Consider the following 16,826-nt stretch of genomic DNA (forward strand, 5'->3'; position numbering starts at 1 on the left):
GGCCCGGAATGGAAACATCAAAGTAGAATATACTGAATGTAGCATTGTTATAGGAGAAGCCAGTATTTCAACTTAGCAAGTTTCCTAATTCTCTAATGACATATTATGGTCATTTTATGATTTAGTACAGTCAAAATATTACATATAGCGCCGACTCAATAATCAAAATAAATTAGTGTTTAAAATATTGAAATGAAAATATTGACATTTCATGTCCTTCATTTTTAGTAAATAAAATAACAAGGTTCAAAATAAAATTAAAAACAAACGACTTAAGGGGCTAAATTTAACACAAAATGCCTTGGGCAAAATATAAGGAACTTAATTATCCACAATATTCTACAACATTTACTGTATCTTATTGGAATTACATTTTTGGCTACTGTGTTAATGATCATGCTATTGACGATTAATGTTTTATTATAAATTACATTTTATGTTTACAAATGCAAATATAACAACCTTCCTTCACAGTTTTTATGAAAGAGATGAAACTTTATATAGATACAATATCAAAATATGTAAACAAAAAAGCAATCAAAACATCTGAAATATTTTCTACATTTAATATTTTCATTTAAATGATCTTTAGTCACTGTGTACCATCTTTCATTCTCCTTCTTTTTTTTTTCTATGTATTTTGTGTGTAATTGTTTGAATGTCAACATCTCATAATAAAATATATAAAAAATAAGTAACAATTGCGTTGACGTAGTGACGCAATCAGCGCGTGGTTCTGCGTATGCGCAATACCGGAAGCAAATCACAGCTCTCCAGACACAGTTAAATCTCCTCAAAACATTTGGAGAAAAGGGTTTGGTAGAAGAAACAGGTAAAAAATAAATAAGTAAATAACCAGACAGTGTTTGTTTACGTTTTTTTTTTTTTTTTTTTTTTTTTTAATGGTTGTTGTCTGTAGTTAACTAGTCAATGCACTGGATTATTATCTGTACACATTTTGCGTATATAAGCTTACATTTACAGGTGGCTCTATATAATTTAATGTCAGTGTGCAATGGATCCCTATGTCACGAATAACGCGTCTCATATGGCAGGTTAGTGTTGAATGGAAGTGGAGAGGGCCCGAGAAATGGGTCCAGAGAGAATCTCGCCGAACTCCGAGGAGGATGTTGCGCAGGAGCGGCCTGTAGACACCGCAGTGCCGGAGGAGTGGAGCGGAGAGGATATGGAGGAGGATGAAGGCAATGGAGGTTATTATTATCAACCTCTGAATCAAGACCCAGAAGGGATGAACAGCTCACACACAGAGCCAGCTGATGAGGGAACGACTGGCGAGCAGCTGCAGGACGTCCAGGAAAGAATAGAGGTACGGAAAGTCTTCTGAGGTGTGCTTGAAATGTGTCCAGTGACAGCTTTCTTTTTCAGGTGATCTATTGTTGTGTACAAGTGTGGTACCCATCAGTAGTTATAAGTTCATTTGAATTGTCATCTGTACCAACTTTGTGCAGGCCATGGGTCTGTTCTTGCCCCAGCCTCCTCCACACAGTGATGAAGAGGAAGACCCTGAAGGAGCTGCTGCCTGTAGTAGCCACACATCCATTCCCATGGATGCAGGTAATAGTATAGTACATTTACTTCACAAACCTTTCACCAACTATCATATACTGGCATACCATCTCTTGATAACAGTATCATTAGTTCTCTATCAGCAGGGTTGGGAGGGGTACTTTTAAAATGTATTCCAGTACTGATTACAGAATACATGCTGTAAAATGTCATTTGTAACATATTCCGTTAAATTACTGGTCATCAGTATTGTAATCGAAATACTTTAGAATACTACCTAAGCACTGGCAGATTTTTTCACTTGTTTTTGACGATAAACAAGTGCATAATGTTTGGATTAAAAATACATTCTCAGAAAAAAGCCAGAGAATTCAGTGTAGCTCCTCAAGAAAATTTATTTTTTAGATTTATAAAATATTTTTACAAGAAAACAATTAAAAAAAAAAAAAAATAATTGTTATTAGGGGGTCTGGGTAGCTCATTCGCTTTTTCCATTTTCAGATCGTACGCTTAATTCCCTTTAAATCCGAACGGAACCGGCGAAAAACCGGCTTTTACAGCTGCCTTTAGCATCGTCACATTTCAAACGGATACCATTTTTTAAGAATGAGTACCGATACTTTAAATAAAATGTGCTACTGTTTGCTGCTGGCCTTGGGACTTAAAAAGTTCAAAGACATTTGGACAGTGAAGGAATGTCAGCATTCTTGCTCAGAAAGAGGAGCTGATCAACATGCTCTGAGGTCAGAGTGCTCCTTTGTGCTATGACGATGTCTCTTGCCATTGAGAAGACTCTTTCGGCTGAGATGCTAGTACCTAGGATACAAAGGTATCATTTTGCCAGCTTGGCCAGGAAAGGATAGACTTGCTCATGTGATTTCCACCAGCTTAGTGGGTCTTCTGTGAGTGCCAGTGGTGTGACCTCCTGGTATCTTTTCACCTCCTCCTCAGCCATGGCAGATAACGATTTTGGTGGGGCTCTAACATCACCATAAGTCTGACCAAGCAAGTCTGCTAGCCCACATGACTTCCTCATCTTGGCTGGTATGACGAGGGGTCTGGGATCCTCTTCAGTATAGCCAGGTTTCTCCTGATGTTCCTGGGCTTCTGGCTCAGAAATGGTCTGCTGCCTCATTTCTTCCTGAAAGACACACACACACACACACACACACACACACACACACACACAAAAGAGGGAGAGAATAAATGTTTAATATATCTTTAAGTATGCAGCAAATATGTTGTTTCTCTTTAGTAAATTATAGTTAATTTTGTCTTTAATTTTTAAATAAATCTTTACCAATATGACTACAATATTAGTAGAGCATTGACATTTCTTTAGTGGGTTAGAATATATTCTGCCATTATTATTTAAATGTTTGTTTACCTGAAGGGTTACAGCCTCAGCAACCACTCTGGCATAGGTTTCCTGTCTCTCCACTGGGGACAGGAAAAGCAGGGTTTTAAACCGGGTGTCAAGGGTTGATGCTGTGTAGAGGGTGTTCTTCTCTACTGCACTGGCATATCTATTCTTAAGATCTTGACTGATGCTTTGTTTGATGTCTCTGACCAGCGCTGTGTCACCAATGTTGTCCTGTGTGTCATGCAACAGCTGTGCGACAAAGTAGGATTCTTTTTCTCAGACATCACAGTGGTTGCCACTTGCATCGACTTCAAGGCCCAGACAATTTCTTCGGCGTTCCCAATATCCATCTCATTCAGGGTGAAGATATCTGTGCTACTACTCCTCACTTCGGGAGACAACAGCACTGCACAAATGGCAGGCTGTTGTTCAAGGAACTGCCGGAGCATTTCTTAAGCACTTTTCCATCTCATGCTGACATCAGTATTGAGTTTGTGGGTCGGGAGCTGTAACATTTTCTGTTTTTTCTCCAAAGCTTGGTTTGCCACCGTGCTTCTGTTGAAAAAGCCATGAGCCTGGCTACTCCTGGCAGATTTAACGCCCGCTGTGACGCCAGATTGAGCATGTGAGCGAAACACTTCACATTCAGGTATCCCGCTTGCTGAATGGCAATGGTCATGTTAGAAGTGTTGTCGGTGACAACCACCAGGTTTTTGTTGGCAATCCCCCATTCTTGTACTGCATTTTGAAGGAGGTCTGCAATGTTTGCCCCGGTGTGACTTTCGTATACTGCTCTAGTTTGGAGAACATGAGAAAGCAGTCGCCAATCCTCTGTGAGATAATGGGCTGTTATAATCACATAAGAATACACTGCCCGTGACATCCACGCATCGCAGGTTAATGCAACCCTTTCTGCTGTACTCAAACGTTCCTCAACTTTAAGCTTCACTTCTCTGTAGAGCTTGGGTACGACTGTGTCCGTGAAAAACGTTGCTATGGAGTCACATACCTGGGTTCCAGTGCCTCGAGCATGTAACAAAAGCCCTCGTTTTCCACAACGTTGTATGAACGCAGGTGTTTGCACATGAAGTAGGTGATGGATTGTGTTCTGAATTGGGAGGTAGCTTTGTTAAGCTAAGTGTGTCCAGTGTTGGTTGGTTTTTCAGTGGAGCTGATTTAATGTTAGATTTGCTGTCCTCGGCTAACGCTATCTCTGGATGGTGGCGTGTGAGGAGAGTCCTCATGTAAGTAGTATTCCCAGAGTATTTTATTTTCATACAACACTCCTTGCAAATCACATGTGTCATATCCATCTCCTCCTTCCCTTCCTTGTTAAAAAAATCCAAAATAAGACCATATGTTTGATTTAAACATGAACGGCGCTTTGACCAACTTCTTCCCGCACGCTGACCATCACCTCCGCTGACCTCACCAGAAAAAACTCAACAGCACCATAGTAGTGGGCTGAAAAGCTATTGATTTTATTACTCTAATACCAAAAAGTTCAATTCATATTTGCAATTTATATAATAAAAGATCGATACTTGCCGTCCGTGTATCAATACAATATTGCCACGCATATATGCTGTATCGATTTTTTTCCCCCACCCCTAATGTGCACTTGCAAACTGTAGTCTGTTTTTTTATGGTGGTTTTTGAGCAGTGGCTTCTCCCTGGCTGAGCAGCCTTTCAGGTTATGTCGACGTAGGACTCATTTTACTGTGGATATAGATACTTGTCTACCTGTTTCCTCCAGCATCTTCACAAGGTCCTTTGCTGTTGTTCTGGGATTGATTTGCAAATTTTTCGCACCAAACTACGTTCTTCTCTAGGAGACAGAATGTGTCTCCTTCCTGAGCGGTATGATGGCTGTGTGGTCCCATGGTGTTTATACTTGCGTACTATTGCTAGTACAGATGAACGTGGTACCTTCAGCGTTTGGAAATTACTCCCAAGGATGAACCAGACTTGTGGAGGTCCACAATTGTTTTTCTGAGGTCTTGGCTGATTTCTTTTGATTTTCCTATGATGTCAAGCAAAGAGGCACTGAGTTTGAAGGTAGACCTTAAAATACATCCACAGGTACACCTCCAATTGACTCCAATTAGCCTATCAGGCTTGACATCATATTCTGGAATTTTCCAAGATGCTTAAAGGCACAGTTAACTTAGTGTATGTAAACTTCTGACACACTGGAATTGTGATATAGTCAATTAAATGTAAAACAGTCTGACTGTAAACAATTGTTGGAAAAATTACTCATGTCATGCACAAAGTATATGCCCTAAAAGACTTGCCAAAACTATAGTTTGCTAATATGAAATCTGTGGAGTGGTTAAAAAAATGAGTGTATGTAAACTTCTGACTTCAACTATATCAGCGTGACTTACCACTGAACCAGCGTCCCAGCTCTAATTAGTTGATCACTTTGTTCATTTTCAATGGTAGGAGAAAGTTACTCAATGTCTCATGGTTAATTAAGCCATTATTCATTATAAAGAAAAAAACGCAATTGAAAGTATATTACTGACACACATCAGCCTATGATGCTTTAGTGTTGTATATAAAAGGATTCCACTTGAGATTTACTGCTCTGACAAGTGTAATTACCAGTTCCCATTCAAACCAATGTCCCACGTTAACATGGGAAACCAGATGTTACCCTATGAAACCGTTAAAATCTCTCTTGAACTGTGTCAAATTCATTAGGACAGACATCATTGAAACAACTGTTTAATAATTACATTTTTTATAATGTGCAAAACATCTTTTCTTTAGTTATTGACGATTCACATTGAATTAATCTGCTGAAAAGGCAAGGAAAATTATTCACATGCACGCGCACATCTCCAGTTAACATGATCCCCAGTTGATCCATAACACCGGCTAGCCCTTTCACGATCGCATCTTATCTATCATAATCAGTCATTATAAACATCTAAACACCACATTATATGTTTGATAATATATAATCTGACCTTCAGTGCACCTGCTGTGATATAATTTGTCCTTTAGTGCATCTGATGTGAAGTGTGAGTTAAGATTTATTTTAATTACAGTGCGCATTAAAGAACTCACGCTGGGGGGTCCATCAGTACAGAAGAAACTCACATGCGAAAAGGTATGAGCAGTCTGTGTTATGTCTGCACAACACCGGCTCCACACATTCACAAGCACTCACATTTAAAACGCTGCACATGCAAACTATATGTTTACCACATTAAATTGCAGCTTTTGCTGTTAAATAATCTCACTTGGACATGACGTGATTTTAATCTGTGCACTGAATGTTTATGTAATGACATCAGATGGTATCGGTTTTTGGTATCGGAGCATTTTTATGAGTACAAGTACATGAGCATGTTATCAGGCCGATTCTGATACCAATATCGGTACATCCCTAATTTTTACGTTTAGTTTTTTATGCATAGTTTAAGCATTTTTACGCTCATTTGCAAAGGGGAAAAAAAATGTAAAACAGCAAGTAGGGAAATGTGGGTGATGTTTTGTTTTATTTTATTTTATTATAATCTTTTGTCTCCTGCTACCCAAACCTTGTTCTCCTCTTTCAACAAGCATGAAAGAACAGCTCGTGCCCATTTTGCTATTTTCAAAAGGAAACATTTAAGAAAAACAGTTGAAAATAATAAAGACAGCAGAAAGGGAGATAACATTTACACAAGGTTAACTATTTTTGCTGCTCCAAACTCGCTTTAAAATTTCACAGGGTATACACATCAACATCTTTTTTTGATCGTTTGTGGATTCTCTTTATTAAGCTCCCAGAGAATGTCCCTCAATGACGTGATATCAACCTTTTCACTGATAACAGTGTGAAAGCGCGCTCTCACATATGAATGTAATAAGAAAGTGTTTCACCGCTGTTCAAATGCTCCTCAGATCGCATCATTTATATGGATAAATGTTTTTTCAACTGAATAAATATTCAATTAAACAAATTACAATGAAAGGCAAAATAATTTCTTCAATAATTTAAAATACTTTTTGAAAGTAACTGTTACTAACATTTTGTATTTTAAATATGTAATCCCGTTACATGTGTTCCATTACTCCCCAACGCTGTATATCTGTGTGCAGGATCAAAATCTTATCACATTGATCAATTCAATTGGCTTTATAAGAAATTAAGCCATCATTAGTGGCCTGCCAATGTCTTTTTTTTTAATTTTTTTTAGGGCTGTCGATTTAATGCATTAATTCATTGCGATTTAATTATAATTAAAACAAATTACACATTCAAATATAAACGCAATAAATCATGTCCCTTCACCATAATAAGGAATATTCCAACCATCAGAGCAATTCAAGCTGAAAGCTTCATGTTTTTACGAGTCCCATACAGCAGGGGACATTAAGCACCACTTCAGCTGTACAAGCAATGTGCTTCTGTATAGACAACAATCCACACTGACAGCAGACAGCACAAGATGTGAACGCATTCTTGCATTCAAACACAACTGGATGGAGCATAATTCCGAATGCAGGGATCTCGAGATGTGTTTTCAAACTATGTTTATCATGAAACAGTGTTCTAAAAATGCTGTTTATAATGCAATACAACAAAAGTGTCTGTCTGATGCATGTGCACATTGACGTGCACAAAAAAAAAAAAAAAAAGCACCCCTATAGTAAGTCTACCTCAGACAGATTGACAAATTCAGTTGCAAATTGGATTGCTGTGAACTATAGGCCAAAGACAGGCTTATGTTCAAAAATATGGAAATAAACAATACATTGCCTTCTTAAGCCACTTGTTGTATTGTCTTTTTTAATGCTTTACTCATCTACAACAATAAGGTAATGTATTTTAATTATCTGAAATTATATACACTGGTGGCCAAGGGTTTGGAATAATGTACAGATTTTGCTCTAATGGAAAGAAATTGCTACTTTTATTCACCAAAGTGGCATTCAACTGATCACAATGTACAGTGCATCCGGAAAGTATTCACAGCGCTTCACTTTTTCCACATTTTGTTATGTTACAGCCTTATTCCAAAATGGATTAAATTCATTATTTTCCTCAAAATTCTACAAACAATAACCCATAATGACAACGTGAAAGAAGTTTGTTTGAAATCTTTGCAAATTTATTAATTTATATAATTTATCATTATAGGAAAATAATGAATTTAATCCATTTTGGAATAAGGCTGTAACATAACAAAATGTGGAAAAAGTGAAGCGCTGTGAATACTTTCTGGATGCACTGTAAATCTGAAAAAAATGTTGAGAACTTCTTAAACTACTCTCATCAAAAAATCCTCCACGTGCAGCATGACAGCTTTGCAGATCCTTTGCATTCTAGCTGTCAGTTAGTCCAGATACTCAGGTGACATTTCACCCCACACTTCCTGTAACACTTGCCATAAATGTGGCTGTCTTGTCGGGCACTTCCCACGCACATTACAGTCTAGCTGATCCCACAAAAGCTCAATGGAATTAATTTGCCCACTCTAACCTTTTCTTTTTGTTTTTCTGTTTCAAAAGTGGCTTTTTCTTTGCAGTTCTTCCCATAAGGCCTGCACCCCTGAGTCTTCTCTTTACTGTTGTACATGAAACTGGTGTTGAGCGGGTAGAATTCAATGAAGCTGTCAGCTGAGGACATGTGAGGTGTCTATTTCTCAAACTAGAGACTCTGATGTTCTTATTCTCGTTTAGTTGTACATCTGGCCATCCACATCTCTTTCTGTCCTTGTTAGAGCCAGTTGTCCTTTGCCTTTGAAGACTGTAGTGTACACCTTTGTATGAAATCTTCAGTTTTTTTTTTTTGGCAATTTCAATCATTGTATAGCCTTCATTCCTCAAAACCCGGGTACGGCACGAGACCCATCTTCTTGGTGGTAGCTCGTGAAAGGAACAGTGGCACACTCCTTCCCTCCATAGTGCTAGGGTCTTCTCCTTGGGCAAGAGAGAACAACCCTTGAACCCCACTCATGAGGGTTACAACTTTCTTGATTATAGCTTTTGCACACGCCTTCTCCATCTAGATGTGCTAATACCATCCTTCATCTCTCTGTAAGGATCCAGAGTAAAATAGATCCTCAGTACCCCAATGCTGTTCGCAAGGAGCGATAAAAAGGGGCGTCTTGTTTGCCGTAAGTTGCGACCCGTGTCGGTGGAGGAAGAGATCCTGGTGCCTGAGAAATACGGTTTGCTGCGGCTGCCACTATTTCAACATTGTACTTTGGCTCATACTTCACCTAGACAGGAGGTTGGAATGGCTCACTCCAATCAATCGGCTGGTCAAGACATGCTCTGATAATTCTGTGATAGCTCAACAACTGCTAACTTTCCAGAATCCCCAGTAAGATTTGGCTAAGGGTCAATCGAGTGGATAGAGCAGTTTACAATCTGCTCTACCTGCTCGAGTATATCATTCTTATAGCCCTGATGCATATTCTGCTGGAATTCCGTGGCGCTGTGCATCCCTTTTTTTTTGGGGCTCCAAGGTGGGTGGGGAATAAGAATGATGAAACATAAAACTTAAAATATGGCTTCAAAACACACTTCCAAAAAGCAGTTTTTAGACTTGGAAACAGACTGTATTGAGAGTAAATGTTTACTCATGCCAAATAGTGAAGAGTGGACGAGGTTTTTAGTCCTTGAAGCAGCATCACCAGATTTGCCAATCTCTAAACTTTCTCCATTTGCAATACACAAGGGTATTACAGGAATAGCAGGAACAGTGAAAGAAGTGAAAAAGTTACGATCTGGACAAATTCTAGTGGAATGCTGTAAAAAGGCAAATGCAGAGAATTTGCTATGAGCCACACTACTCGCTGGAGTTCAAATAAAGGCATCACCTCATCCAACATTGAACTACAGCAAAGGAGTGATCCGCACCAAAGAATTGGATAATGTAGATGAAGATGAAATTACCTCTGAGCTCAAACCCCAAGGAGTAGTAAATGTGAAAAGAATAATAATCAAAAGAGAGGACCGAGTTATCAAAACTGGTACATACATCCTCACTTTTAATAAGCCTCTTCCCCCAGAATGAATTCGGATATCTGAGTGTCACAGTGGATTTATTCGTGCCCAATCCATTACGATGTTTTAATTGTCAAAAATATGGACATGGGTCTAACAGTTGCAAAAATAAAAGCATCTGTTGCAAGTGTGGTGAAGAAGACCACAACATGGAGAGCTGTTAAAAATCAACAAAGTGCTGTAATTGTTCAAGAGACCATTCGGCTGCATCAAAAGAATGCCCTACATGGATCAAGGAGAAGGAAATACAGAGAATCAGATGCGCAAAGAAGATAAGCTACCCCGAGGCAAGGAAAATGGTAGACACTGTCCCTTTTTTTACACTGAGTAAAACATATGCTTCTGTTGTCAAGAAATCTGTGAAGACCATGGAATGCCAGACAGACTTCACCTGGATGCACAAAGATAAACCTCAAAATGTAAATGCCAATAAATCTCTCCCAAGGACCAAGAATACAGAAACCCAAAGTGAATCTACCTCAAACAATACTCAGTCTAATCAGAACTCAATAGAAAATCAAACTACAAATAGAAATACAAGATGATAGAGTTGTTCGCAAGCAAAAGATGAAATAGCAAAGACAAAACAAACCAAAGATGTCGAAATGAAAGAAAAGGATAGTCGGAGTAGAAGTCCATCCCCAAAAGGAAAAATCAGGGGAAATATTCCTATTTTTCCTACGTGAGAATGGAAAATATTTTTATCCAATGGAACTGTTGTGGACTCAGGGCAAATTTTGCAACGCCTAGCTACAATTCTCAACCTCCTTGGTTTTTGTCTTCAGGAGACAAAACTACCACCAGATTTTACCTTCTCTTTTAAAAATTGTACAATTTTAAATACTTTTGGTCCTACTAATAGATTCAATGTGATTCATAGTCGCATCAATGTGAAAAATAATTTACAGGTAACAGCAGTGCGTTTAACCCTGCAGAGAACCGTTACAATATGTTCCATATATATTCCTCCTAATCTTACTGTAACACACAAGGACATGGCTGGCCTAGTAGCCCAACTCCCTTCTCCATATATACTCATGGGAGACTTTAATAGTCACAACACTCTATGGGGAAATCCCCATTGTGACACTAAGGGGAGGAGGATAGAAGAATTCCTAGACAACTTCTAAATGATGGATCCAGCACTTACCTACACCCAGGGCATGGAACATACTCAGCAATTGACCTAACAATTTGCGAACCCGAATTATTTTTGGACCTATCTGGCAGTGACCACTTTCCATTAATACTAACCCTAAAAGGAAAAGAAGGTGGTCTAAGAATACCAAGATGGCAGTTTAAAAAAGTAAACACGTTGCTATGAAAGGTTTAATGAAGTCTCTGAAGATGATCCAGATGCTATTAAACAGTTCACCAGCACACTCATCTCCATAGCAAATGAGACCATTCCAAAAACATAATTAAACGCAAAATGCAAACAGATGCCATGGTTTGATGATAAATGCAAGACAGCTATAAAAGAACGGAAGAAAGCGGAAAGATTATTCTTCAGAAGGCCAACAAATTAAAAACTTTCAAGCTCGAAGAATAATAAATGAAGCTAAAAGGAAAAGTTGGAGACAATTTGTATCTGGTCTGACATCAAGTACCTCAACAAGAAAGGTATGGAATCTGATTCAAAGGATGAAGAGCAGGAATGATGGAGCTCAAATTCAGCACATCAAATATCAAGACTCTATTCTAAATTCAAAACAAGAGATTGCAAATACCCTAGCAGTAAATTTTGAAAAGAACTCCTCCATTGAGGATTGCCTTGATGCCTTCCAAGTTTTTCGAGCACAGGATGAAAAGAAAGGTATCAACTGTTCATCTAATAATAAGGAACCCTATAATCAACTGTTCACAATATAAAAATTGACACGAGCTATAAACAGAGCACATGATACGGCAGTTGGACCAGATGATGTACACTATCAGTTTTTACAAAATTTGCCTCACATTATCCTGTCTCTACTTTTAAAACTTTTTAACTCTATTTGGATATCAGGGAATATTGCACTCTCTTGGAAAGAAGCGATAATCATTCCCATCCCAAAAACAGGAAAAGATCATAATGACCCCAACAATTACCGCCCAATAGCCCTGACAGGTTGCTTATGCAAAACCATGGAGAGAATGGTTAATGAACGTCTAGTATGGATCCTGGAATCGCAACATCTCATAAGTAAAGTTCAGTGTGGCTTTAGAAAAGGGAGAAGTACTGTAGATCACCTCATTAGCCTTGAAAGCTACGTACGAGATGCTTTCATCAGAAAAGAACATGCAGTGTCTGTCTTTTTTGACTTTGAGAAAGCTTATGACACCACTTGGAAGTTCGGTATTTTAAAGGATTTATATCAACTTGGTTTTAGAGGACACTTACCCATTTATATTGCTAATTTTCTATCAGACAGACATTTTAAAGTCAGAGTAGGTAATACCCTATCTGACCCTCATAAACAAGAGCTAGGAGTACCACAAGGAAGCATTTTATCAGTTACCCTTTTTAGTATCAAAATTAACGGCATTGCAAAAGCCATCGGGTCAGGTATCCATTGCAGTCTTTATGTTGATTACATCGGTATTTGCTACAGAAGTAAATCCATAAATAACACTGAACAGAAAATCCAGTTGACAATTAACAGAATGCAGTCCTGGTCAGTATCAGATGTTTAAGTTTTCAAAGACTAAAACTGTTTTTGTACATTTTTGCCAGCTATGCTCTCTTCATCTTGACCCAGAGATATTCATGGATGGTGAACACATCAGAGTTGTTAAGGAAACCAAATTCCTTGGAGTAACTCTTGACAGTAAACTGAATTTTATCCCTCACATAAATATTTTAAAAGATAAATGTCTTAAAGCCTTGAACATTTTAAAGGTTTTAGCTAAAACAAAATGGGGTGCAGAAAGATCATTTCTTTTAAATCTCTACAGAGCACTAATTCGATCACGCCTGGATTATGGAAGTATAGTGTATGGATCAGCCAGGAAATCATATATCCGACTCTTGGACACAGTACATCATCAAGGCATACGTCTGGCTTTAGGGGCCTTTTGGACATCGCCAATTCAATGTTTGCATGTAGAAGCAAATTAACTTTCTCTGGAGAACAGATGCCTCAAACTAGCCCTACAGTATACAACAAAGCTGAAGACCAACAAAGAAAACCCAGCCTAACATCCTGTTTTCTCAACCCCTTTGTCAAGCCTATACGAACAAAAACCAAGACATATGTGTCCTTTTGGACTATGGGTCAAACCACATTTACTAAATCTCAAAGTAGATTTGAGCATACTGGATCAGACACAGTTCAGTACAATTCCCCCCTGGAACTTTAAAAAACCAAAAATAATCTTGGACTTAACAAGAAACAAAAAATCTGAAACCCACCCAAATGACTTTCAACAACAACTCCTTTCATTAGAGAAATATTTCCATCACATATCCCTATATATACAGATGAATAAAAATCTGAGGATCATGTATCATCTGCATTTGTGATCAACCATCAAAAAAAGGAATATCCATCCCCAGTCACAGCTCAATTTTTACAGCAGAGGCAAACGCTATTGTCTTAGCACTGGACTTCATAAAGACTATGAAGCAGAGAAACTTTCTGATAATTTCAGATTCAAAATCATGTCTTCAGGCAATGTCATCTTTAAAAAATGATCACCCAATGCTTGAAAAGATTCTATGCAAGCTGCTGGATTTGGAGGCCCAAAATTTCAATATCTGCTTCTGCTGGGTACCTGGACACTGTGGAATCCCAGGAAATGAGGAAGCAGACACTGCTGCAAAAGAGGCCTTATCAGCAGATTTCAAAAAGTGTCCAATACCTCCCACTGACCTAAAACCCATAATAAAGTCATATATTAAAAACAAATGGCAAACTGAGTGGGATCAATGCACCATGAACAAACTCCATGAAATCAGCCCTATTGTTGGCAAAATAAGTTCCTCTCTGTTTTCAAATCGCTGGGACCAGATCGTCTACACCCGCTGTCGAATAGGTCACTCCAGGATGACACACAAGTTTTTAATATTGGGAGAAGATTCACCAACATGTACCTTATGCCAGAATCCATTATCCCTGAAACATGTTTTATTAGACTGTACTGGTCTTAACCCCGTGAGAAACCTTTTTTATTCAGTCAGCACTCTGGAAGAAATTTTTAACAAAGTCAATCCGAACGCAATTTTTGATTTTTTAGGAAAAATAGATTTTAAAAACCTTTTATAGAATTCCTTACACATTTCTCGCCATGGAAATAGCCATAGAAGCTGGCATGGAGTTAAAAACAAACAAACAAACATTCCTCAAAACAATGATTGACTGACAAGTTTCTAGAGAAAGCTGATTCTTTACCATTTTTGACCTAATATTGACCTTAAGACATGCCAGTCTATTGCATACTGTGGCAACTCAAAAACAAACACAAAGACAATGTTAAGCTTCGTTTAACAAACCAAATAGCTTTCAGCAGTGTTTGATATAATGGTAAGTGATTTTCTAGTACCAAATGAGCAATTTAGCATGATTACTCAAGGATAAGGTGTTGGAGTGATGGGGGTAGCTCAGCGAGTATTGACGCTGACTATCACCCCTGGAGTCGTGAGTTCGAATCCAGGGTGTGCTGAGTGACTCCAGCCAGGTCTCCTAATCAACCAAATTGGCCCGGTTGCTAGGGAGGATAGAGTCACATGGGGTAACATCCTCGTGGTCACAATTAGGGGTTCTCGCTCTCAATGGGGCGCGTGGTAAGTTGTGTGTGGATCGCAGAGAGTAGCATGAGCCTCCACATGCTGTGAGTCTCCGCGGTGTCATGCACAAAGAGCCACATAAGATGCTCAGATTGACGATCTCAGAAGTGGAGGCAACTGAGACTTGTTCTCCACCACCCGGATTGATGTTAGTAAATGTGTCACCACAAGGACCAACTAAGTAGTGGGAATTGGGCATTCCAAATTGGGAGAAAAGGGGATAAAATAAAAATAAATTTAAAACTTTTTTTCAAATAGTGATGGTGCTGTTTTTTACATCAGTAATGTCCTGACTATACTTTGTGATCAGTTGAATGCCACTTTGGTGAATTAAAGTACCAATTTCCTTCCGAAACAGCAAAATCTGTACATTATTCCAAACTTTTGGCCGCCAGTGTATATTTGCAAATATCTGAATATTTTGCAATACAATTACAAGATATTGTTTCTATATTTATAATCAACAACTTTAAAATTAAGTGTTAAATTTTTCCATTGTTTTTTATTCGATTACTTAATTTGCGATGCTTCTTGGGGTTGTAGTTCGTGCCCCAATTAAAGAGGGTATGTACACAGCCTTGTACCTTTGTGTTTTTGTCTAATTTTAAAATACTTTTTGGTTTCAAATCAAAGCTCGTAAACTTGTGATTCGCCTCAGAGCTAGTTGGTTTGGTTCATGGGTCTGCACTCTATTATAAAGGATTTGATGAAATCCCTATGGGAAAAATACTTCCAGAACCAAGATGGCTGAAAAAATGGGAGGCTACTGTTGCACTCCGATTATCTCAAAATGGCTAGATATTGGCCTATCTTTAGTCTTGATTCCACATAGAACTCTTCCATTCTTTTTGTTTGTGCTCACAGATCACGTTGAGCTGGTGAAAAGGACCATGGCGGCAGTAAATTTGCCGACATTAGGGATTCCTCCCTGGGCCCAAGAAATCTCCGATGACCAATGGAAAGACATGGTCCAGCAGACACTTCAATCTAGACAAAGCTCTGCAGGCCTGAGACTGGACCGCAAGTGAAACAGTCTCATCTCATACAGCATAAACATGAGCTTCTCTCATATGGTAACTCGATATGTTGAAAAGATGACAAATCTAAAGGTACAGTACCACCCAAGTAGTGGAAATGTGCCATAAGTTAAATTAATATTCCAGGTTCAGTTCAAGTTTAGCTCAATCAACAGCATTTGTGGCATAATGTTGATTATCACAAACAATAATTTCAACTTGTCCATTGTTTAAAAAAAGGAAAAATCATGGTTACAGTGAGGCACTTAACAGAAAAAAAGTAATGGGGCCAGTCCATAAACATTAAAATACACACCATTTCAAAAGTATAACAACATGATTTTAGTGTTATAAAATGTCTTGGTAACCTCTTCTGTGTACAGTTATATCCAATATTACAACTGCTTTTTCATGACGTATTGCCAGAAAGCCCTTCAAGTGATTTGATCACAAATATCATGTAGAAAAGAGATTTTATCAGTGTGTGTATTTTAACATTCATGGATTCACTTCCATTGTAAAGGCCTTATAGTAACTGCAATTTTTGCTTTTAGTCGAAGTTATTTTCTGAGGTAATCAACATTATGCCACAAATGTTAACTCTTATTACTTTTGAATGTTGTTGCATATTAAGCTTAACTTGTAATGAACCTGAAATGTTATTCAGTGTTCTTTTTATTACTTTTCTGTAAAAAGGATCATTTTTGTATGACAGTGTAGCCAAATAATGCATCTCTGTTGTGTCTGAATCACAGTTCTAATGACCTTGTGCAATGCATCCCACGCTGCTTAAGCAACACAAATGACTGCACATCTTTTGTGTTTCTTTATTTTTGTTCTGTACATACATGAACATCTGTACAAAATATGATTTTCATACTATGTAATGCTCAACCTAATTAAAGTACAACATATGTACATATGACCTGGAAAGCGGCTTAAGATTAGTGTCAGACTTGGGGAACGGGGGCTGGGAGAGTAGGGAAAGGGAAGGGTGAGTGTGGAGAGACCCATACTTTCTTAATTTCCCCTTTGTTTTACGTTGCTGCCGGATAAACAGAACACTGGCCCCATCCACCTGTTAAGCTGCAAGATATTGTAACTCTGCATTTAGGCACTGCCTCTGTTTTTGGAATGT

General features: G+C 38.3%; 1 protein-coding gene across 1 annotated transcript; it reads left to right on the forward strand.

Annotated features, from left to right (window-relative positions):
* The first annotated feature begins 699 nt into the window (after nucleotides 1-699).
* On the forward strand, nucleotides 700-16,613 carry LOC127412301 (male-enhanced antigen 1-like). Its single transcript, XM_051648550.1, has 4 exons — nucleotides 700-832; nucleotides 1,056-1,327; nucleotides 1,470-1,575; nucleotides 15,537-16,613. The coding sequence occupies exons 2-4, from the start codon at nucleotides 1,067-1,069 to the stop codon at nucleotides 15,698-15,700; spliced, it is 531 nt and encodes a 176-aa protein (XP_051504510.1). The 5' UTR covers nucleotides 700-832; nucleotides 1,056-1,066; the 3' UTR covers nucleotides 15,701-16,613.
* The last annotated feature ends 213 nt before the right edge of the window (nucleotides 16,614-16,826 follow it).

Source organism: Myxocyprinus asiaticus, chromosome 21 (assembly GCF_019703515.2).
Source record: "Myxocyprinus asiaticus isolate MX2 ecotype Aquarium Trade chromosome 21, UBuf_Myxa_2, whole genome shotgun sequence".
NCBI classification, from domain to species: domain Eukaryota; kingdom Metazoa; phylum Chordata; class Actinopteri; order Cypriniformes; family Catostomidae; genus Myxocyprinus; species Myxocyprinus asiaticus.

Excerpts from the sequence above, each read along its gene's own strand:
- LOC127412301 (XM_051648550.1), top strand. The coding sequence starts at position 1,067 with ATGGAAGTGGAGAGGGCCCGAGAAATGGGTCCAGAGAGAATCTCGCCG. Across the intron at positions 1,328-1,469 it reads ACGTCCAGGAAAGAATAGAG|GCCATGGGTCTGTTCTTGCC; the intron begins GTACGGAAAGTC and ends AACTTTGTGCAG. Across the intron at positions 1,576-15,536 it reads ATCCATTCCCATGGATGCAG|ATCACGTTGAGCTGGTGAAA; the intron begins GTAATAGTATAG and ends TTGTGCTCACAG.